This window comes from Toxotes jaculatrix, chromosome 24 (genome assembly GCF_017976425.1).
Source record: "Toxotes jaculatrix isolate fToxJac2 chromosome 24, fToxJac2.pri, whole genome shotgun sequence".
NCBI classification, from domain to species: domain Eukaryota; kingdom Metazoa; phylum Chordata; class Actinopteri; family Toxotidae; genus Toxotes; species Toxotes jaculatrix.
Window position 1 is genome coordinate 7,580,795 of NC_054417.1, and position 24,189 is coordinate 7,604,983.

At 40.2% G+C, this 24,189-nt stretch overlaps 1 protein-coding gene across 2 annotated transcripts; it reads right to left on the bottom strand.

Annotated features, from left to right (window-relative positions):
* Positions 1-956: 956 nt before the first annotated feature.
* On the bottom strand, positions 957-22,629 carry gpd2 (glycerol-3-phosphate dehydrogenase 2 (mitochondrial)). 2 transcript variants are annotated; one of them, XM_041032599.1, is made up of 18 exons: positions 22,528-22,629; positions 18,740-18,846; positions 16,686-16,694; positions 14,876-15,047; positions 14,067-14,191; positions 13,881-13,978; positions 13,245-13,408; positions 7,114-7,278; positions 6,630-6,774; positions 5,733-5,926; positions 5,481-5,615; positions 5,223-5,398; positions 4,196-4,327; positions 3,944-4,102; positions 3,732-3,844; positions 3,163-3,241; positions 2,929-3,027; positions 957-1,154 (listed from the first exon to the last, which is right to left on the bottom strand). In XM_041032599.1, the coding sequence occupies exons 2-18, from the start codon at positions 18,839-18,841 to the stop codon at positions 1,029-1,031; spliced, it is 2,193 nt and encodes a 730-aa protein (XP_040888533.1). In that variant the 5' UTR covers positions 18,842-18,846; positions 22,528-22,629; the 3' UTR covers positions 957-1,028. The 2 variants fall into 2 exon arrangements, with proteins under 2 accessions (XP_040888533.1, XP_040888534.1); XM_041032600.1 differs by lacking the exon at positions 16,686-16,694.
* Between the last annotated feature and the right edge of the window lie 1,560 nt (positions 22,630-24,189).

A 24,189-nucleotide genomic window follows, 5' to 3' on the forward strand; every position in this document is an offset into this window, starting at 1 on the left:
GCCCATGCTGGATTAAAAATCTTATTTCTGTCACATAAAGAAAACATCAGCTGACAGCATGCAGGATTATATCTCAGTTTGGTGCCATCAGACAGACTGGATGTGCGTAAATACAGCTGCTAAACTCCACTACAACACACATTGTAAAAATAAAGATTGTGCTTTACATTATTTAGAGAATAAAGTTAACACCTAGCATGCGATTCAGCTAATAAAAATAACTCATAGTCCCTTTAAAATCCTGTTTTTGTGATGCACTTAGTAATATAGTGAAATCTATAATCTCTGCACTTGTGTATAGATATATAAATGGCTGCAGCAACATAAGGAAAAAAGAATAAATAATTCTTAAAAAATATCTGTGGAAAGAACAGGTGATTTAAAAGCATCAACATCCTTGGACAGCAGTGCTAAAGCTGGAAACCTTGTCATGTAAACCTCAGTATCAGTAGTTTTCTGCAACAGATGGATTTCCTTCCAAATTACAAAGTTCCTTCCAGGAAACCTTTAGAGAAGTATTAGGAAATGATGGACCTCTAAAATAAAGCATAACCAAAACCTCAGTCGCCTTCTGAAGAAGCTGCATCGCATTGAGTGTCCATAATATTCAAAAAGAAATTTTGCAGAAACTACAAAGAAAATGTCAAAATTCAAATATCAAGGAGTTGTTTTTTTTAAAAGACAGTAAAAAACATTGTGTGTACATTGTGTGCTGTGTAATATCAGAGGCACCGGATGTGGAGACCCAGTCAATCAAAGACATAAACAATCCAACACATCTACTCTCTGACTTCTAACTAATCTCAGCCTCAATCATTAGATACAATTTCACCCAAAACACACTCAGAACTGTTGCTGGTCTGCACTTGATTTGGCCAAATTCATCCCGTCGCGTGCTTGATTGCAATATTGTCATTCAAATAGAGCCATTTGCATGAGACCCCCTTATTTTTTTCCCCATTACCACCTTTAAAGAAGAAGCAGCTGAAGGTTTTCTTGGCATCCCTGAAATCCTCCTCGTCTCCAGCTCAGACTCCACCCCCGCTTCGGTCCACTGTCACCGGGCCTCTCTTCTCCAGAGTCTCCTCTGCCGTTTTCATGAGAATGGCCAGGCGGCTGTCTGACACTTGTCCCTTCTTCACGGCGCTCATCAGCTACAGAGGAAACAGCAGAGAGCGTGGAAGAGCGTTCTGGTTACAGCGGAAAAGGTTAACTTGTCAAACCAACTGCTTTCCTCTGGTAGAAATAATTATCTGTACGACACTGAAAACACCTGCTGCCACACAGTGAAACTTAGAGCTGTCTCTTCATGTTTTAGAGCTGAACTCAGTGGGGTTTTTTTTTTATTTTTAAATGAAAATGAAGATATTTCATCAGCCAGTGCTGCTGCAAGAACACATGCAGCCCTTCAGTTTCTGTAACTACACAAAACAGGTTTGACCACATCAGATTCTGGGAGTAAAACCCAAACAGGAAGATGAACTTGTCAATATTTGATCTCATCTGTGTGGTTTACTAAACATTTCAAACATTTCATTTGAGGATATCTGCAAAACTGAGCAAAGAAACAATAAATATAAGATTAAATTAATTATGGCCATTTTAAGTTTATACTTTTAGATTTTATTTGCTTCAGTGCATTGTTTTGTGTTGCATTTACAACAGATCCCTGATTTACTTTATTAATCAAATCCTTCTTTTAAACATCAGAGTTCTGATATTTTCTTTGTAGTAATTCCTCTAAATTCAACTTGTGCAATTTAAAACTACCAATGCATGAAGCCACCGAGTGCAGCTTTAACACTTTGCCATTCAGACCTAATGGCTGAAAGGCAAAACTGTTACAGAATCTGTTTCCCATCAGTGCAACACTACCTGCTTGTTGTCCCATGAGTCATCCACGTGCAGGTCAGGCGCACACACAAGCATCATAAAACACACAACACGCATGGTTAAATAATGTCTGACTTTATTGTCCAGCTATGAGCTGCAGCGCAGTGAGAGGCCACTAATGAAGACTGAATCATCGACTGTCATCAAGCTCCGTTATAATGACTCTGTGAGAAAGTAATTTAGCAGCAGACGGACGTGGAGCTCTGGACTCACTTCAGGCCTCATTACACAAGTCGCTGACAGAGGTTCTCCTCGCTCATTAGCTTCATCTACTCAAACCTGCTGGTTTAGTCTTCACACCTTCTGTTTGCAGCAACGGATGTTCACATGCTCTCACATCTCAGGTCAAGACAATGGTCTTTTTTTTTTTTTTTAACGACTCCAGGTTTGGTGACCAGATAAAACACGTACGAGGAGGAATATGTTTTTATCTTGTATTATCCAGCCTTCATGTCCTCAGTGCTGTTGTTCTGCTCGTATGAGAGGGGGCAGGCACTGACACACGTGTTAGGTATTAATAGTTCCTCTCAGTTGAAGATGCACACACTCACACCACAGTGCATACTGTGTGTGCGCTCAGAAAAATTTTACTTTCATTGTCTTCAGCATTTGTCTTTTCTTCCATTACTACATTTTGTTTTAGGAAAATACAGTTCTAGAATTAGAAACTAAACAAGGGTGCAAATAATATTTTTTTAATCAAATGCACTCTTGCTACAACTGATTAATTTAAATGGAATGAGACACTGATTTTTGTGTCATCACTCCATGTGTAAATTAGAGCTGTAATTTACATCCTCAGCTTACTGTAACACTGCCAGTGACCACTTCAAATCTCTTTTACTTTTAGCTTGAATTCTAACTTTTAATCCATTTCTAAAAACTAGAGTGGTGATTGAAAGTCGCAGATTTTACTGCAGTATTGAGGTAAAATGTATGTGCTGATCTGAATGTGTAATTATTTGTCGTCTGCGAAAGCCTTGATGTCGTAGATCACTCTTCTCTCTGAGTTATCACTGTCTGCATGTTACATACCTGCAGGAATTCATCAATTTCAACTTGTCCGTTCTTGTTGAGGTCCACCTCATTAAGGATTTCATGGAGCGCATTTTCATCAATGTGGACATTGATGCTCTGCAGAGAAGAAAAAACAAGGCCAGGGATCAATAAGATATAATGAAGACAGGTGTGTAAAGATGAAAGAAAAAAGAAAGACAGAGACCGAGAGAGAAGCCAAGAAAGAAAAGGAGAGGCGATGAAAGAACTCACTTCCAAAACTTGCTGGACATCAACAGTGGTGATGAATCCTTTGCTCTCTTTGTCAAACTTATGGAAACGTTTCTTGTATCTGTCAGACACATGAGAAGTTATTAACTGTCACCTCTTTGCATGTGATTCAACAGCATTTAGGATCAAAGATCATTTTTGGTCCCTTTATTTGATATCGATAGTAGAAATAAAGACAGATTATATTATCTGGTTGTATAATATCCACACTGGATGCTCTGTGTTGTGTTTACCTATCCACACACAGGGAATGTCTGAAACTGCAAGACCATATGGAACTCACTGAGAGCTGTTCTTAGTAAGTAATACTTGAAGGTGACTCAGATGACATTTTTACTTCTTTTATCTGGATTAAAGTGGCTGGAAGGTCGGGGGACAGAGTTCAGGTAGGTTTTAGTAAGAAAGTCAGTCTGAACCAATAAAAGTTGGGCTGGCGTCTCCAGAGGAAAGTACACTCCCGACTGAACCGATCACCAGCTCATCTGCAGGAATTCAACTTCGATCAGAAACAGAAAATGAAGGACTTGGGAATGCCGGCTAATGTTAATTACCTGACTACTTCCTGGTAGTCTAAGTTGATCTCAGTCGTCTTGGTCAGCTGCTCAGAGCGAGACCTGTAACCCATCTCATGATACAAAAACTTCCTAGCTGCTTCGAGCTCTGCCTGGAATACACATCACCATTGAGAGAGAGGAGTCAGAAAGGAGCTTATAGTGATGATATGAAATTGATTATAAAATAAAATCCTGTTGTAAAATCATACTGTCTTCCTCTCCTGACTCCAGTCTAGCTCTTTCCCCATGATCTGGACGATGCGTGGGAGGGCTTCATCGGCCGCCTGCACGTTCAAGAAGCCCAGGCGTGTTCGTCGGGCGATGACATCAATGGCGGTGCAGGCGTACTCCTTAATTGCATACAGCACCTGAGAAGGAAGACACACTCCCAAATGAAATAACAAAAAGCCTTGAGAGAGACACACACACAAACATGCTGTTTGCATGAAATCCAACTTTACCTCACTCTCAATGTAAGGAAACTCAGACACCAGCCTTTTCCCGACGATTGGCCATCTTTGCCCTGTGACCTGAGCCATCTTTGCCACGTCAAACGCCTTTCCACCGTATGTCGAGGCCAGGTGCTGTGCTACCTGTGCACAGGGAGGAAGAAAAAAAATTACAAACAAAATGACGGAAATTGTCAGAAACATCTGAAATTTACAAAAAACATTAGTACAACCCTAAAAAATATTAAACAATATTAATATATGAATAGCAAGTTTGCATTATAACCTTTTATTAAGAACTTACTCAAATAAATAGAATGAGTAGGTAGCTTTAAACTGGCTGTGGAGATCACATGATCGATTTCACCTCTTCGGAGTTAAACGATAAACGTTACAACGCCACTTTGTCAATGAGGTGTCACATGTTTACAGAACACAAGAGGTCTATTTGCTATTCAGATCGTTGTCTTGCCGATCGTGTGAAAAGGGCAAACGCTGTCCAAATATCAACAGTGACCTTTCAGGAATATTCGCGAGAACTCCAGAGTCAGTGCTGAACGCCTCTAATGAGGAGTAAGTATACTGTAGGCGCTCGGGTACACGAGTACTTTTTCTTCATGAAACAATGTCCTATTGGGTTTAATGAAAACGCTCAGGCTAATTATTGGAAAGATGGCGTGTAGCTGATGTAAATCAATGTGCCCTTACTTCATGCCATTGATAAATTGTTCAGCATACAGTGCGTTTTCACGTGTGTCCAGTCCTTTGTGTAGTAGAAATGTCAGCATTGTTACAGCAGCGGCTTTAATGTCAGCTCCATTGCCGCTGCTGGTGAAGAAGACAGTGAATGCGTCTGAGTGAGCAGGCTTTTCCAGGTTGGTTTGCAACAAGGTTCAATCCACTTACTTAACCAGAAAAACTGTGGTTCTCTGATTCCGTCCACTGAGGTTTAATGAGATGATTTGTGCCCTCAGAGCGATTCTTCCTCTGAGAACTGTCCCATTCATCCAACTACTGCTGCTCCTTCTGTGTTTCTTACCTCATTCTCCAGGCCGTAGTCCTGCACCAGGCGGATGTAGAGGGTCGGAGTCCAGCCCTTTGCCCCCTCCAGCATTAGACCAACAGTCTTGCAGGGCCCAGCTGAGAGGCCGTGGGCTTTGATGGCTGCATCCAGAGTTTCTTCAGCCATGGACCTGTAGGTAGTCCACTTCCCACCTGGACATAGACAAAACTGTGCATTAATATGAAAGGTAATCATCATCAAATTTCCAAACACTGAAAAGGAGACTTGACTGACCAGCGATGGTGACCAGTCCACTGTCACTGATGCTGACGATGTGGTTCCTGCAGATGGACTGAGTGTCTTTGGAGTTGGGGTCGGTCACCAGGGGACGGATGCCGCTCCACGCCGCCAACACGTCTCCTCTGCGTACTGCACACACAAACACACAGTCACATTTCACAGATTCACCAAAATAATAGAACCTGAGCGGAGAACTTAAAAGAGTATGAGTTGTGTATATGTGACAATAAAAACAGACTCCAGTACCTTCTACGTCAGGGCTGAGGTAGTTGCGAACCTCCCTCAGGATGAAGTTGATGTCGTCCTCCCCCGGGATTGGGTGAGCGGTCACGCTGGTGGGGGTGTCGGTCGTGCCGGCGATGGTCATCTTCTCCCAGGGCAGGAAGAAGATGACACGTCCGTCGCTTGTAGCCGGATCGAGTAGACCCATGTTGTCAGGACTGTTGGTCAGAAAAAACAAAAAGAGGAGGATTCATCATTAAAACACATACTAGTAGCAGTTTGTATTATATGTATTTTATCATTATTACCGTCTTGTGTTTGTGGCTGATATGACAGTTCAATTTTCCTGTTAAGTAGATGTTCTAAGTCTATTTTACTGAATTTGTGTCTGAGAGAAGAATCAAGGGTTGTGAGGAGGAGGAAAAAAAGGAAAAAGGAAAACTAAAAGCAGAGAACAAGTAAAGAGAAGAGAAGCAAATTAAGGAGGTGAGGAGTTAGGAAGAAAATAGGAGAAAAGACGGGGGGAGGAAGAGGAGGGGGGCGGCAGATAGTGGCAGGAGGAAGACGAGAGAAAGGGAGGAGGAGGAGAATTAGGTGGTTGGCATTTCTGCGGCTGTTCAAAGGGCTCGCGCTCCCTCGGGTTTCGCTCAATAAGCTTCGCTGAACTTTAAAAAACCCCGACTTCAACAAAACCACTCTATTGCTCTGCTGTATCTTAACCAGTATGCATGTAAGTATAGGTCAGATAATAGTTTAGCCAGCTTAGTATTTACACAGAGAAATGAGAAAACACTGAGGAATAAATATGAGCAACTTAATGCATTTGAAATCGTCTCCACAACTTAAAGGAAAAAACAAAAAGAATCATGTCTTTAAAGCACAGATTATTCATGTGTAATGTATGACAGTGTTATGCTGTACCTGTAGTAACCAGGGATGACAATGTGAACTCCAGCACTGGGCTGGCAGATGTTTGTGGTTTCCTGGTTGTCCATCTTCCTCAGCGAGTCTGTGAACGGTCCAGTGGCGTTGATCACACACTTGGCCTTCACATCGAATTCCTGTCCTGTTAAAAAGAGAGAGAAATCAACTGCATTTGGTTTTTCAGTGAAAATCATGACATTACTTGATTTACTAGACAGAAACCAAACAAATATCCCGACAGAAGTTTTTGTTAAAAATGAATCGACTGATTTTACTTCAAAGCTTCACCTCTCACTGGCCTCTTAAAATACAACAGCATCTCAAAATATTTAAATCAGTGTAAAACTAAAACCTAGAAGCCTGAACTGTTTTACCTGACATTCATTTTAAAATGACAGTTAGTCAGCCTTCTGTTTAACCCCAGATATATATTGGCCTTTCAGGTGTTACAGCGCTGAGGTAATCGCACTGCGTGCCTCACCTGTGATGACGTCCCTGCAGCGGGCGCCACGCACCTTCTCCTTGCCGGTCTGCGGATCCTTTGTCTTCAGTAGGTGAACCACCTCGGTGTAGTTGGCGATGGCGGCGCCATAACGAGAGGCAGAAAGGGCGATGGCCAGGTTCATACGGGCGTCATTGTGCTGCCCTGAGGGAGGCAGACATGTGAGACAGGGTTTTAGGCATCCAGCTGGATTTCTTACTCATTTCTTATCCACACTGATTTGCAAATATGTGCAAGATGGCTGCTGGTTGACTCAAGATGGCTGCTGGTTAGACACACTGTGCTGGCCAGCTTGAACAATCCCTCAAATATCATGAAAACAGTTTGACATCTAAGCTTTCTGTGAAGTTTTTTAACTTTACAAGGAAGTGAAGTTTAACCTTGAAGTAGCATTTTCTGCTATTTTGAAGTTTTGAGCACTTTTCATGACATGTGCTTGGCAACCAGCATTACTGGATTACCTGGAATCTCAGCAAGATACTTTTTTTTTTTCTTTCTTCTTCTTCTTCTTTCCCTCATTTTTCTATAATTATTTAAAGAAATGGCAACTAAGAAACTGGCAGAAGATGTGGAGGAAGTGAAAAAGTCTCTGAGCTTTATGTCAGAGAAACTAAGTAAGGTGGTGAAACAACAGATGGGCCTACTGGATTTAATTGAGGAAGTGCGATAACTGAACGCTGTGATCAAAGAAAAAGACAAGAAGATTGAAGAGATGGAAAGAAGAGTGGAAGATTTGGAACAATACACAAGGATGGATGATTTGGTGATATCTGGCCTTGAGACAACCCATTGTACTTATGCACGGATCATAGCAGTTGACAAAGAGGGGGAAGATGCACCAAGAGGTGAACTGCACTCACTTTAACAGCAAGTTATCCAGTTTTTTATTAGCAAGTAAACTTTAGCAAGTAAAAATATAGCTGGTTGTTACACCATATCAAAAAACCAAAGCAAAAGACCAAACATTGTCATTCGCACAAAGAGAAATGCTGAAATTGCACGACAAGCAAGAATTCGGAAGAAGGAGAGGCGAATTCAAGACACTTGGACAAGAAACTGTAAAGTAATGATAAGACTGAATGGTACACCAGAACAGGCCAAAGTTATAGTCATTAGAGACATGATAGATCTTGATCAGTATAAATAAGATTATGGTGAAGAAGGGGAGTAGTGGGAAATGTCTTTTCTGTTGTTATTGTTGTTGTTTTGTTTTTTGTTGTTGAGATAAATGAGAACAAATATTTTCAGTAGGTGATAATTGAAATTAAGGTGGAAAGATTACTTTCCACCTTAATTTCAATGGTTAGACATTAGATTACTTAAATTACTTTATATTAATTAGTTGTATTTATAGAACTCCTGGATCCTGTATCGATCAATTTAATAAGAAGATTTCTGAGTTACAGCGGGGATCGAACGTTTGGGCACCCCAGGTAAAAATTTGTATTAATGTGCATAAAACAGCCAAGGAAAGATGGAAAAATCTCCAAAAGGCATCAAATTACAGATTAGACATTCTTATAATATGTCAAAAAAAGTTAGATTTTATTTCCATCATTTACACTTTCAAAATAACAGAGAAAAAATGGCGTCTGCAAAAGTTTGGGCACCCTGCAGAGTTTGTAGCAAACACCGCCCCCTGTGGAAAGCTGAGACCTGACAGTGGCATGGATTGTTCTCAATCATCGTCTGGAAAGACCAGGTGATGTCAATCTCCAAGGTTTTAAATGCCCAGACACATCTGACCTTGCCCCAACAACCAGCACCATAGGTTCTTCTAAGCAGTTGTCTAAAAAACTAAAACTGAAAATAGTTGACGCTCACAGAGCAGGAGAAGGTTATAAGAAGATAGCAAAACGTTTTCAGATGCCAATATCCTCTGTTCAAAATGTAATTAAGAAATGGCAGTCATCAGGAACAGTGGAAGTTAAAGCAAGATCTGGAAGACCGAGAAAAATATCAGACAGAACAGCTCGCAGGATTGTGAGAAAAGCAAGTCAAAACCCACATTTGACTGCACGATAGACACTGGAGTTGTGGTACACTATTCCACTATAAAGAGAAACTAGTACAAATATGGTCTTCATGGAAGAGTCATCAGAAGAAAACCTCTTCTATGTACTCACCACAAAAAACAGCGTTTGAAGTTTGCAAAAGAACATATAGACAAGCCTGATGCGTTTTGTAAAGTTTGTAAAGTTTGTAAAGAGAAGAAAGGGCACAGAATTTAATGAAAAGAACCTCTGTCCAACTGTTAAGCATGGGGGTGGATCAGTCATGTTTTGAGGTTGTATTGCAGCCAGTGGCACAGGGAACATTTCACGAGTAGAGGGAAAAATGGATTCAATAAAATTTCAGCAAATTTTGGACGCTAACATGATGCCATCTGTGAAAAAGCTGAAGTTATAGAGAGGATGGCTTCTACAAATGGATAATGATCCTAAACACATCTTAACGAGTTGATTAAAAATAGTTACAATAAGGATTTTCCAACATACATTGTTAAAAATGACAATTTAGTTATTGAGAATAAAGAGGAGATTGTTGATGAGTTTAATGATTTTTTTGTTAATATAGGCCGGAATCTAGCAAAAGAAATTGACCCTCCAAGAGATGGAGATATTAAATTTGATAGTGACTTCAATAATTATAACTCAAGCATTGATGGAATTTGTAGAACATATATCTACAGCAATAGATAAGAAAGAGCATGCTGTGGATGTGTTTATTGATTTAAGTAAAGCATTTGATACTATCGATCACTCCCTACTTATGCAGAAATGTGAACAATATGGTATAAGAGGTGTTGCACAATGTTGGTTAAAAAGTTATTTAAGCAACAGGTTTCAATATGTAAAAATTAATAATATTGAATCACAGATGAAAAGAGTAACCTGTGGTGTTCCACAGGGTTCAGTATTGGGACCTAAGTTATTTATATAAATGATATCTGTAGAATTTCAAATATATTAAAATTTGTTATGTTTGCTGATGATACAAATTTATTTTGTTCTGGGGAGAACATGACTCAGTTATTAAAAACTATAGAAAGGGAATTGATCATGTTGAAAAAATGGTTTGATTTTAATAATGATATCACTAAATGAAAATAAAACCAAATTTATGGTGTTTGGTGGATTTAAGGCCAACTGTGACATAAAACTGAATTTAAATGGTGTTGAAATTGAAAGGGTAAATGAAACTAAGTTTCTGGGAGTGATTATAGATCAGGGGTGGGCAAACTGTTCCACAAAGGGCCAGTGTGGCTGCAGGTTTTTGTTCCAACCAATGAAGAGCACAGTTTGACCAATCAACTGTCTGAAGATTGAGATCAGTTGATTAAATGAGTCAAGTCTGGTGTGCTGCTGCTTGGTTGGAACAAAAACCTGCAGCCACACCAGACTTGACTCAGTTGATTAAATGAGTCAAGTCTGGTGTGCTGCTGCTTGGTTGGAACAAAAACCTGCAGCCACACCGGCCCTTTGTGGAACAGTTTGCCCACCCGTTATAGATCATAAACTGTGTTGGAAGCCACATATAGATTATATCAAACGTAAATTATCTAAATCAGTTGCTGTTCTTTATAAAGTAAGAGATTTGTTAAATAAGAAATGTCTGCATGTACTGTATTCTTCACTTGTTCTACCTTAAAGGTCATATTGTGCTTTAGTATGGGGAAATTCATATAAAACAAATATAGACCCAATTATTAAACTCCAGAAAAGAGCCATTAGAATAATAAACAAAGTTGGATACCAACAACCAACTAATCAATTGTTTATAGGATCCTCTATTTTGAAATTTATGGATATAGTGTATTTACAGACACTTGAAGTGCTTTTTCGGGTGGTGAAAAATAGTGTTCCTATTTCCATTCAGACTTTATTTAAATTAAGAGAAGGAAATTATCATTTAAGAGGATTGTTTATGTTTGAGACATGTAAAGTGAGAACAAATATATAATATAGATGTTTCTAATTTTTGTAGTTCTCATTTATATAGATGAGGGGGCCAGAATATTAGAAACAACCCTGGAAATGCACTGGCAATAAACATGTAGGAAGGAGCATGGCAGCAGCATAAACACACTGTAGCTGCATTTTCCAAGGAATATAAACAAACATAGCACCCTGCCAATTCAAAATGAGAGGATTAGGCCTCTACGTTTGCTGTCCTGTGTTTGGGAGAGTAAAAGAGCCTCTGCTGTTGTTGGTGGCAGCCAGATCAGCGGTAACCAAGACAGCGGGAGAAATAGCTGTTGCTCAGTCGGTCCGACGACGACGCTCTTCTGCGCTCTACACCGCCGGGAGAGAAGGTCAGATTTCGAAATGTCACGGGCGTGATTGTTCCAGACGGCATAATTGGAGAAAAGACGCCCCACCCCTCCACCATCCTGGCCCTGTCCCCCCTCAGAGCAGATGATGGTGGGGAGTGGGAGGAGGAGGAGGTGGAAATCAAACATATGCTGCTCTGCACCAAGAAAATGCTCGTCCCTTTCTCCGACCTGCAGTAAATCCAGTTTTATCTGACCACTTACATTTTACATTTGGAGAGAACAAGGTTTTAAAAATGCAACTGCATATTCAGAGTGCTGTATTAATACAGCACAAAGCATCTGCCAAGATATTACTGCCATGTAAATTAAAATGGAGAATTTCTATTTCATGAAAACAACTAATAAGAGTGAGAGTCGCATCTTTTAAACTGCAGAAAAGAACAGCACAGATTTCATTTTTGGCAAACTCATCACTCATCACACAACCTGTAGATTTTGATAAACAGAATTTTTGAATAGTTTTGAATACCATAAATAAAAGAGCCTCTGTAATTGGCATCTGATCTAAAAAAAAGAGGCTACCTGTTGTGATTGGACATGACGAGGTGATACTCAGTGAAGCCTGCAGTAACAGACACATCACCCACAGACACAAAGTTGTTATTTTCAGTGGCGGAAAGGAAGCAATGCCTGCAGCACGAATCTCCTCACACTCAGCTGGACGCTCAGCATATGTTTGGTTCTCCTCTGCACCCATCCAGGCAACACGCAACCTTTACTGCCACGGGGAGGAGAGGGCATCCTACCAGCCTGTCAACACATTTTGTTAGGGACCAGTGGACATGTGAACGCCACAGGCAAGATTTACATCTGAGGCCTTTTTCAGCAGAGGGTAATCTTTCATCTCCTGTTTAGCCTCATCACAGAGATTCTACACAATTTCTATAACATGACAATTTTATTAATTCATTTTTAATTTGCAGAATTAAAATCCTGTTCTTTTTTTAATGTTGCACAGCTTTACAGGCGCAGTGCTTGTTGATGCTGATTGTGCAACTGTCAAACTGTACGACACAGTTTTCCCATAAAAGAGAAACCACACTCACCACGCTTTAAACTCACATATATAATAATATATCATATATATATATATAGATAGATCGATAGATATAATATTATCACATACAAAATAAGTGCATCGAGAGAGGTAAAGGTTTAAAACTGTCTAAATTTCACCTCATAAACAGTTGGATTTCATTAATTTTAAAGGCTTGAAATGTTAAACTCTCCTGTATTTGAGAAGAAAAGGGGAATAATCAGAGAAAAGTCGGCTGAACTGATTTGTTTTTGATTATCTTCTATCCCTTTAATCTTCTCCTGATCCCTTTGATTTGTCTGGGAGACCCTGGCTCTTGGGAACTGCTGTGCTTTAGGAACGTTATATTTTCACAAGGACACTGAAGCATTTTGAAAACATAAAGCATGTTTTCACAGTGTTTCAAATGCTTATGTTGTTACATAAATAGCACAGAGAGGCTCCTCTGTATACTATCAGCTCTTAGCTCAAGTTCCAGTCACAGAGCTCTATTTGAGACCATGGTGTTATATTGTGCTTTTTTAGTAGTTCATACTAATGTTCTAACTGATTTCCCAGTGGTTAGAAACAAGAAGGGAAAACACTGAAAAGAAATGAAATGAATCAACAAACAATGTGTGCTTTAGATGACTGTCCATACATGGCGGTGTCTGTGTGAAAACATCCACTTTAAAGCAAAGCAAAAAAAAAAACAAAAAACAGCCGCCGCAGGCGTTAAACGACGGAGCACTGACTCACCGTCGTAGTAGACGATTGCTCCCACCAGCTTGTCCTTCTTCAGCATGGGGAACAGCTCCAACGCCTTGGTCTTACTGAGCACGTAGCTGCTTTTCAGGCACTGAGTCCCAGCCACCAAGTCGTACATCTTGATCCCTGCCCAGTAGTAAGGCAACTGCCACCATCTTGGAAGTTAACGCAGTGATTCCAGTTAGATACAAAATTAATTCATCTGCCATTTTCATCCTTTTTGGCCCATCAAATCATTTTAGGTCATCAAAAGCCACAAACACAAATTCAGAAGCTGGTGTTAATTTTCCATCCAGATAAATATGAAATAAAACTGAAGTCTTCTGCAGTTAAAAGACTAAAAGCATCATGCTAACAAAAAATAGCAATTATCACCTGCTTGTTGGTTCTGTTTTTCCCCACATGTCCTGAGCTCCCTTGTGGAATTTGTCTTACTGTATGAATCTGACACTTACTTGTAAACAGGAAGGAAGCATGATGGGTAACGGAAGTCTTCTTCAGTTAAAAGACTAAAAGCATCATGCTAACAAAAAATAGCAATTATCGCCTGCTTGTTGGTTCTGTTTTTCCCCACATGTCCAGGGCTCCCTTGTGGAATTTTTCTTACTGTATGAATCTGACACTCACTTGTAAACAGGAAGCATGATGGGTAGTGGCGCGGATAGGTGAGGTGCAATGTCCAGGAGGTTGGCTCGCTCGTGGAGGGCCTCTTTCACCATCATGTACTGTTTCAGACGCAGAATGAGAACAAAAAGATGAGGACAGAAGAAAAGCAACAAGATAAGGATGAAAAATAAAACGATGAAGATGAACCTGTTCGTAGTCTAACTGCATGATGGCCTTCTGAAGGTAACGGACTCCACCGTGGATTAGCTTGGTACTCCGGCTGCTCGTCCCCGAGGAGAAGTCGCTTCTCTCTACAAGGGCAGTCTTTAGGTCTGAGGAAAATCATACAAGATGAAGCAATATGTTTACTAGTATGTGTCTTAAAAGCTTGTAGTTATTACAAGATGTTTAACAGTTTCACAAGAGTACCAAACCACAAAAAATACTATAAATTCTCCTCTCTGCAGTATATTTATTTCTACCATCTTAGCAACTAACACTTTATAATTAAACTGGTCGTCATAGCTTCCCTCAGTCTGACAAAAGAATGAGAAAAGCTGAAATCAAATTTAGTTCCACTGACACAGACTGTGATACAGGAACGCTCTATTTATGTAAATAAACACACACAAAAAAAATAATATACAGCATGCAAGACAAATAGAGTTAGTCACCAAAAATCAGTTCGTCTCTCAGGAACGCTATTTTTGCTGCATTAGTTTTGATTAAAGTTTAGCTGTAGCAGCATCAGATGATTAGAAAGCCAGCAAGAAAGCCCACACACAGCTGTGAAGGTAACCTAGATGAGTGTATCTGTATTTTCAGTATCAGCTGAGCGTTTGTGTTTATGAGCGAGACCACTGCAAACTGATACGAGCTGGTTTTGTGCCAGCCTGCGAGGCGTTTCCCTCCTTCAATCATAACTCAATAAGGACATTTACAGAGCTTGAAACCTGCTACATCCCAGGAGAGTGATGCACTTGAAAGCAGAAAGGAGCTGTTGACAGTGAGCTTACTGCGTGTGACAGCGTCTAAGGCACATCCTGCACCCGTGGCCCCTCCTCCGACTACCAGGACGTCAAACTCCTCGGTGGTTCTCAGCGCGGAGAGCTGGGCCTGGCGAGAGGGAAGCTCGTCCGCGAAGGGAACCTTCAGCTCTGCTTCTGCTGCCACGTGGGCTAACCGAGCCTGGGTGTGACAGATACACCAACACAATGAGCACAGCACCTTTCATGACTTAACGATTACTCTGAATTCAACTGTGCCATTGTGTAGTTTTTTGTTAATTTCTATGTTAAAGTCTATTTTAAATGTTTTAAAATGATGCAGATACAGCAACACTTTCCTTGCGGTGCATTCTGAAACATTACAAGCACGCTGCATGCACATTCACAGTGTAACGTGCTTATGCATTATTCTCTTATCATAATCGCCTCATAAGATAACGTGAAGTAACAGATAATGACTTGCAATCATGTTCATACATTATGGATTTGATGTGACTGCATAATGACATTACTGTAAGACATACGCTGGTATGCCTGCTTATAATGTGCATTGCTGAGCTTTAATGGATGGAATATAATGTGTGTGCACAATAGCATAATGACCAGAAACCAGCATTGATCAGTGCCTCATGAGTGGAGACCATAATCTCAGGTAACATGGTTGTTATGAATATGGACTGAATGATGTCAGCTGATGTGACTGTGACTTCTTGATGCTTGATTGGCTAAAAGAAACTGATGCAGCCTGGATACTGATACTGAGTTATAAAATATGTGATAATTAAATATTGGCTGGTCCTTTTTTTCTTTTCTTTTAAACATTAACACATACATACACAACATTTCTGACCTTTAAAGGTCATTTCTTTGGTAATGTTCTTTTTTTTTTGCCTTTGTTGTAGCAGCAATGAGACAAAGTTTTAACTCTGCCAGCAACAATAAAAGAAAATAATATTTAATAACATCACAGCTGTTAAAGGAGTACTTTTGATATTTTAAGTATATATATAGTTACACACTGATCCAGAGGTAAGGTTTTGAATGCAGGACTTACAGGACTTACAGTAACAATGAGATTATAATGTGCTTATGATGTCTCATTTCACCTTTACAAGTGAAGTGTTGCTTAAAAAAAAAACAGCTGATATTATTGGCTATTGGTCACAAAGCAAAGCGTGATGGGGGTTACTATCTGCTGCAACATGCTGCTCACCTTTGCAAAACCCAGAAAAAGCATCTCAAACCAGATAGCAGTCTTTAAACACCATTTATACCTATTGTTTGATTAGCAAAATAATTAATTTAAAGAAATAATCACAACTCCAATAAAAAAAACAAAAAAAAAACACACAGCTCCCCTCTGATACGAGGATGTGGGATTTTACTTCTAATGAAATATTTATTCATTTTTCTATTTAGCAGTTCGGGCTAAATGATTGCATCAAGCTGCTTTGAAGCCAGCGCAGCATTTGACTTGCAAATAGCCGCAAGCGTTTGTAATTTAGGCCTGCAACCGCAAACAAGACGATGATATAATCATTGTCTATTTTTGATGATGCATACAGACAAACACCGCCACAGAATTAAGTGCCAGCGTGCCCCCTGTAATCAAGTTAAGTCAGAGAATGGCACAGCAAGGCCCATGCTAATAGCCAATCGGCCGCTGTCTTGAAAACTTCTCCAAGCCACATGCCCTTGCTAAAGGAGACAAGACGGACATTCATCTCATCAGCATTGCAATTACTGGGATTAGACGCATGCATGATTACAAACTATTGTGAAAATAATTATATTTCATCAGGGTCGACTTCTTGCTTACCAATCCATGCTTGGTTGAGAGGACGACGATGGGCAAGAGAAGACATTATCGCGCCAGGACACAAAACAGAGTTCACATTAGGTTGTACAGTCAAATAAAGTCTGGTATGTAGTTGTGTGGCATGTCTAAAATAAGCCTACGTCAGGTCAGAGGTCAGGGGAAACACAGCTGCTTCTCCATCTTAAATGAGGCCAAGCCGTGTGGTTGTTTATGGGTTTGAGCAGATGATCAGTGGCTCAGTTTTGAGAAAGTGCTGCATTCAAATACTCTAAGAATCAAGAGTTTTGGAGAGCTTTGGGATTTAAGTGTTAACATGACACAAAACTTACCATATACAGGGAATCTACCGGGTTTACCAAATTAAACAGAATGTAATTTAATATCAGCTTAACAGTCACAGTGACTGAGCACATTAATTTACTGCCATTTTTTTAATGTGTATAACAAAATATGTATGACAAAACAATACCCTTATCTAATCATTAAACACAAGCTGGACCTGGATAAGCAGCAGAAAATGGATGGATGAATGGATGGATGGATGGATGGATGGATGGATGGATGGATGGAGTTCAGGAACAATGGTACTGGGGATTTTAGAGTTTTCTATTTTCTTTTTTTTTTTTAAATCAGATACAAAAACATTTTATAATAATTAACATTGCTGTCTATGTACAGCAGGCAAGGAAAAACATTTTAGATGCCCAGAATATATCAAATGTTTTTAAATTCTACAGACTTTGCATGATAACTGGGAGAAAAACATGTCTCTTAACGCTGTGTTTGGCATTACTAGCTTTTTTTCTATACTCAGAAATTTCATAAACAAAAGGAACTTGGCTAAGAGCTTGGTTATGTGTGGCTGGGTTGCTGAGACAACCATCACTAAGAGAGGAACCCCCCCAATCAGAACAAGGGACAACTTTGACGCTACACTTATTTGCATTGTCATAGTTACATGAGAGGACTGAAATCACTTTAATGCCTCATGTCTTAACTGCTGCTGCAGCTTCAAATTTACCTTACACATACAGTATGTGAGGTTAGAATATGTCTGTGACAACAGGCTTTACATCTACTTCTCTAAAACATTTGACTTTATTACAAAAACAACCACAGCTCACAGGGCTCACAGAACAAGCTGTCCTCGATTCCTCAATTGCATTTTCTGAATATAACTCATTCTATTGGACCAGAAAGTAGAGGGAAAACATTTGGATGTGGATGCGTTTAAAAACTGCAAAAACCTTCTGGTACAAGAAAACGTGTTCATTTTATCATCACTTCTATGCAGAGCAGGACCCAGTGCATGCTGGCAACCGATATGCCTCCTGCACAGCAACTGGTAAACAATACAAAAGAAGAAAACACACACCTTGGAGACAAAAGCAAGCGCATTCCAAAATCCAGACTGAACATGCCCTGAATGTCCCTCCCTACTATGTAGACTTTTTTCCTGAGTTGCAGAAATAAAGGTATTATTTTCCAAAGTTACAGCGTGTTCAGCACGGACACAGTCTGGAGACTCAAAACGTCTTGGACATAACATACACCTGCAGGAGAGCACTAACAACAACCTCATAAGTTTTGTTAGCATATTTATATTTATACATTTGCTTGTATTTTCTGCATTTTCCCACAGTGGTGTGAGAGAAATTCTTGTTAAAATCATGTGTTTGTCTTTTACTAATATAAATAGATGTGTCATATATAATCCACATGATAATACAATGTTCAAGTTGTTGAGAACCTAAATACAAAGAAACTCATTATGAAGGAGTTTAGTCTAGAGGGGGATGGAGACCTCTTTCTATGTACATGTGTTGTGTGAATGCACACAAGAACAGGACATGCGTCTGCGGCAGTTCAAAGTCATAGCACGGTGTAAGACAAGACAAGCTTTGTATTATACTGTGTCATACCCAGAATCTAATCTTATACATAGTTTGTCTTGTCTTAAACAGCTGCCAGGGTGGAAAAGCATCTCAAGCATCATGTACAGGAGGCCCCTACAAATCAAACATTTGATGGAATGACTCTTAAAATCGACTTACCTGCGTCTTCCTGTACTCAATTAGGTGCGAGAGGCCAAAAACCGTGGCGACCGCCCCACCCCCTATGATCGCCGTCCGTTTCAGAGCCTTCCTGAATGCCATTGGCCCTGTGGAAAAAGTAAAGTGCAGTGAGGAGGCAGAGCGGGGACAGCTGGGTTATAAGACATTGACATGACAGATGATCATGTGAAAGACGCATGCAAGCTTAAGAGAAGGAGCACCACATGCAGGGTGGAGTGGGGTGGAGGGGGCACGGGTGTGGGTGTGGGTGAGGGTGAATGGGGGAGGAGGATCTAAAATGCCGCAACACTAGGACAAAAGTTCACGTGAAGAAGACATGAAGAGACGGAGGAATGGTGTCAGTGTGTGCTGGTGACTGTTTACACCTGTGGAATAAATTTCCTTTCTCAGACACAGACCTGTAAACTGTTACTGTGACAATTTTGTTAATATATCACATATTTAAGTCGACAGCTGCAACTAAACTCACACAAAACTCACAGAAAACAAGAGGAAAAACTGAAAACTCACATTCGAGAAGCTGGAATCATCAAATATTTGGCATAAATGTTTGAAAAAGGACTTGAGTCTTACTCTTTTGTGTCCTATCATTATGAAATTCATACCTTTTAGCCAGTTCATCAGACTAAATAAGCACTTAAAGGACAGCACACTCCCTCTGGTAACTTGTGATGTCATTTGTTATCATTTTTGACATTTAAAACATTTCGTAAAAACACTAACTGACAGATTAATCAATGATGAAAATGATTGTTAGTTTGCACATCTTACAAAATCATTATGTGTCCAACTATACAACATTAACACATTTCATTCACTCTGCTTTGATAATTAGCTGCTGTGTGCAATGCATGAAAATATCTAGAGATATAAAATGAATAATAATATTTTATAACAATTATTTCTACGATTATTTTGATGGAGAAACTCCAACACTCAGTCAGCCTGCCGAGTGCTGGAGTCATGAGCGTTTTGTGGGCTGGCCACACTGCTGCAGTCCAACCAAAACAGAAAGCAACATATGGTAAATACACCAAATTATTTTTATTTGGTAAATTAAAACATACATATAATATTTAGATTTGTGCAAGGACAGACTAACTACTAACTTTCTGCACAAATCTACAAATTTGCAAAGGTGGAAATAGGGAATATTTGGCTTTTTTGCCTGAAAAATGAACTAAAACCATCAAGAGACGCTGTACAACAAATAAACTCTGCAGCAAAACATGAGTATATTTGCAGTTTAGTGTTAAGCAACTGTTAGAATACAGTTTCCACATCTTCATAATGACCCTGTGTCCCATAATGAGCAGAACATGATACCAGCCCTGCCTGGCAGGGTGGAGGGCCTCAATTCCCACCGAGGGCAGCCCAAAAAAGTATTTGCATTCCCAGTGTAACACACTTTGAATAAAGGTTTCCAGGGAGTGGCATACGCTGAGGCAGATTCTAATGCATTTTAATAAAACACAGCTACAGATGGCACAAATGTCAATAACCAGTCTGGTCTAACAGATGACCTATTAAAAGTACAACACTGTTGTGTCTGCTAATATTAGCAGCAAAAATCAGTATAACACTCCTGCTGCCAACTTTTGAGCAAGTTATAAATTGTAGTATGTCGCTTAATACAACTGTTAAACTGCAACAATATGTAAAAATATTATTTACCTTAAAATTACCATAAAATGGGTAACGTCTGACCTGTTTTTTTTAACAGAAATGACCAAAACAAATGCACAGTTGGATTGTGGGATGTCTGTGCGCTCCTCATTATAAGAGCCTATCCGAAGGCAAACAGCTACTTAACCTGGTTTAGGAAAAACAGCCTCTTTTATTGCTCGCTATAAAGACGTTCAAACAAGTTCTCCACAGAACTGAAAGCACACTGTGTAATCTATCGCACCACAACTGCATACGTTAGGTGCTCAAGCTGTGAGATACAGTATGTGACCATATGACTGAAATAATTATAGCTCTCTCTCTCAGTATAATTGTGGCAGAGGGTTTCTGGAGGAGCGTTAATGTCCCTTCATGGCTGAAATAGCGTTTCAGTTCCGTCAGATCTAAATATCAAATGTTTTTGGTAGCAACCAAGATGTGAACATTGCGTTTGGCTGTGGAAACCTCTCAAGTGCCAAAAGCTGATCTGGTCAGATTAGTAATCTTGTTAATGTATTCTTTGATTGGACAGTTCTTGGTTTTAGTCTGGAGCTGCTTTAAATACGAGGTTTGACACCTGAATGTTGTGGTTTCTAGGAAGCAGTAATGGCCATTTTCACCATTCTGGCATGTTTCATAAGCTCAATGAATCAGTTAATCGAGAAAACAATGAGAATACTAATCAATAACTAATCAATAACAAAAATACTTTACCTGTAGCCCCAAGTACCTCACTCATAATAACTCGTATAAAAGAGTATTTCTCAAATTTCCATTGTTCACTTGAGAAAAAAATGAAATTACTATTAAAATAGTCTAAAATTAGCTTTATGTGTTATTCAAATCAGGAAATATCAAATCAAAGATTAAGTAAACATGATTTCTTCACAACATACACCATACATTTTCAGTCCTCTGTGTTACACATTACACATTTTGGTTGTTACCAAAGGCTCCACACAAAACCCTGGTATTAGACTTTTATATTCAGGCAAAGACAACGTTTAACATTTGAGAAATCCGCCTTCTTTTGCTAAATACAAAGAGCTTTTTGTTTTTTGTTTTATTTCTAGTATACTTTAGGAATACTCCTACCAGCACTGTTATTGAACATTTGTAACCCACACCGAGCCCTACACTGTGTACTGGCCTTCCAAACCCAACGTAATCAAAGCTGACTCAGTGGCATACCACAGGCTTTCACACTCTTTCACAGGCTGCTCATTACTGAACACCATAAAGGGCAAATATGACAATAATTAGCACAGAGGAACCTCTCTGACAGGAATCTGCTGATGGCTGTAGTTTAGCCAGCTGAACCACACGGCTGTCTAATTGTTGTGAGCGAAACTGAAGCACTGAGTGAGAAAATGTGACTTATCCCTGCTCCTGGTGATGCTGGGACACCCCCACTCCTCATTCACAGTTTGGGAGATCACAACCCAAGCCTTCACTCCGATCAGCCTACACATTATGAGTCAGCAGGTGTGGGGTGGGGTGGGGGCTTCCTGGTTGCAATGTGGGCTGGTATTTCAGACACACATGGCGAACTCCATTGACATTTTTGCTCTTTTAAAATGTATTTCCTGATGAGGGCGGGGAGCCCTGTTTGTAGTAATAACAACGATAGGATTTCTGATGCCAGGTCACTGACTAGTTATTGCTGTGTTATCTATCACCACACAAGAGGAAGTCGGTGTTATTTTAAACTGACATCTTGCTATGGATTAAAATGTCAGCTCAGTTTGGTGTGTGAGAGAAAACCGACAACAAGCTCCGTCTTAACAGTCACGAATAAGCTCTTTACGTTATAACAAGACGAGTTGCGCCTTGACAGGAAGGGCTAACGTTATGGGGACAATTTAGCTGTATATACGATTGCAAAAGAACAAAAATATGTACATTAACTGACATGTCCTTAGCCAAAACTGAGGAGAAGAGGTTATTATTTCATCGTTTTTCAGACACCAGAAAAGAAAAAACTTGCAGATGTTGCCCCGTTTTTTGGCTCTTTGCCAAAAAACACGGGGTTAAACCTTCCGTTTTCAAGATTTTAAAACGTCCAGACAACACTGTGTGATACAACAGACATTCCCACTTACAGGATTTCTTGTTTTGTGGCTGAATAAACGTCGCTCGGAGCGATGCAGGACGGCGACTGAGGACATCGGCTGTTATCCAAACCTTAGCCTGTGTTTGACAGCGACAACCAGGAAACCAAGCGACGCCGAGTGACGTCGCGGAGAGCCAATCGAAATACAGAGCTCGACTACGCTCGTCCAATTGTGTTCGAGCCGAGGCGGTGCCATGCTGTTGACGTTAGGAGAGAGCAAGCTTGCACAACGCTGGTCTCTCTTCCATCCTCTTCTTCCTCCAGAGTATTAATGAAGAGGGAGAAGTGCTACCAGCTCTCGTTTCCTCTTTCCTTCAGCCATGGATGCCCAGGCACAAACCCAGGGCCCCAAAGGGTCAAGGGGCCCCTGAGTTTCACCTGAACTTCAAGAGACAGAAAGCCTCAGAAAGAACTACAAAAAGCCTAAAAACAACTTCAAAGCTATGCAGCATCACTGCAAAGAGATACAAATCAGCCACAGAGATGTCCATAATGTCCACATAAACACAACACAACCACAACCAGATGCATGATTACTACAAAAAACAGTGACAGAGACACAGAGATGCAAAAAGACCACAAAAGATGCAGAACAACTACAAAGAGACTACAAAGCACTACCAAAGACATGAGCCACCTTTATCCAGTCACGCCCAGTGCTTCACTGTAGTTTCCCAACTACCTGGAATATTATTCCCACAGCTCACAGACTGCAGACCTGCAACTGCCTGTCCTGCTCCAACTTAGAGGCTTTATTCATTTATATCCTGTTCAAAATAAAAAGACTGGGTTTAACTTCAACTCATGGTCTCTGGCTCTGAGCTCTGCATTTTGGGTCCTAAAGACTTACTAAACATTACCAAAAACAAGAAAGAGCACAAAAAGATGCAAAATGATCACAAGGTTGCACAAAATGTGTGGCCTCTTTCAGTCTAGGATGGGGTCTTGCTCCCATTTCAGAAAGGTGTGGGGTTTTTTACATCCGTGTGCCCAGAGAGAGGAAAGGAACATTAAAGCCTTCAGCACATAAAGAAACTGACAGGTTAATATTTTTTTGTGTCTTCAGATTAAAGCTTGAAGATGACTTTGAATCTTAATACCAAGACATACTGCATTGTTAAACAGCCACAGCCCTAATAGTTTATTAAATGGCACTAAAATACTTAAAATATGAGGCAAACTGCAAGAAAGTGGGCCACGAGCATTATTTCCAGATTACATGTGGCGCTTTCTGTGCCCAGACCAGTCAATGGCCCTCACACACACGCACGCACACACTACTCCACCCCTCTGTGGCTTGTGCGTAATAGGGTTTGGCATTTGGTACGCACCGCGTAAACAAAAGCACATTGTCGGTGTCACTGGCAGTCAGTCTGCAAGCCACGAGTGGGAGAAGTGAACAGTCATTTCCTTTGCTCTCCAGACAGCGAGTGGACTTTTCTAGTCGCAGCTAAAGTTTGAACAGATCCACAAGCAGCACTTCAGCAGAGATGGGAATATTTACCACCGCCCTTCTGCGCTGGATGGAGGTTTAAGGTATTGCCTATTCAACTTTTTCCTCAACCAATTTATGAAGAAATCAATGGCTTCATGTCAGTGTAAAGCCTGCAAGGGATGATCTGGTGCTTTTTGTTTCATAACCAGAAAGATT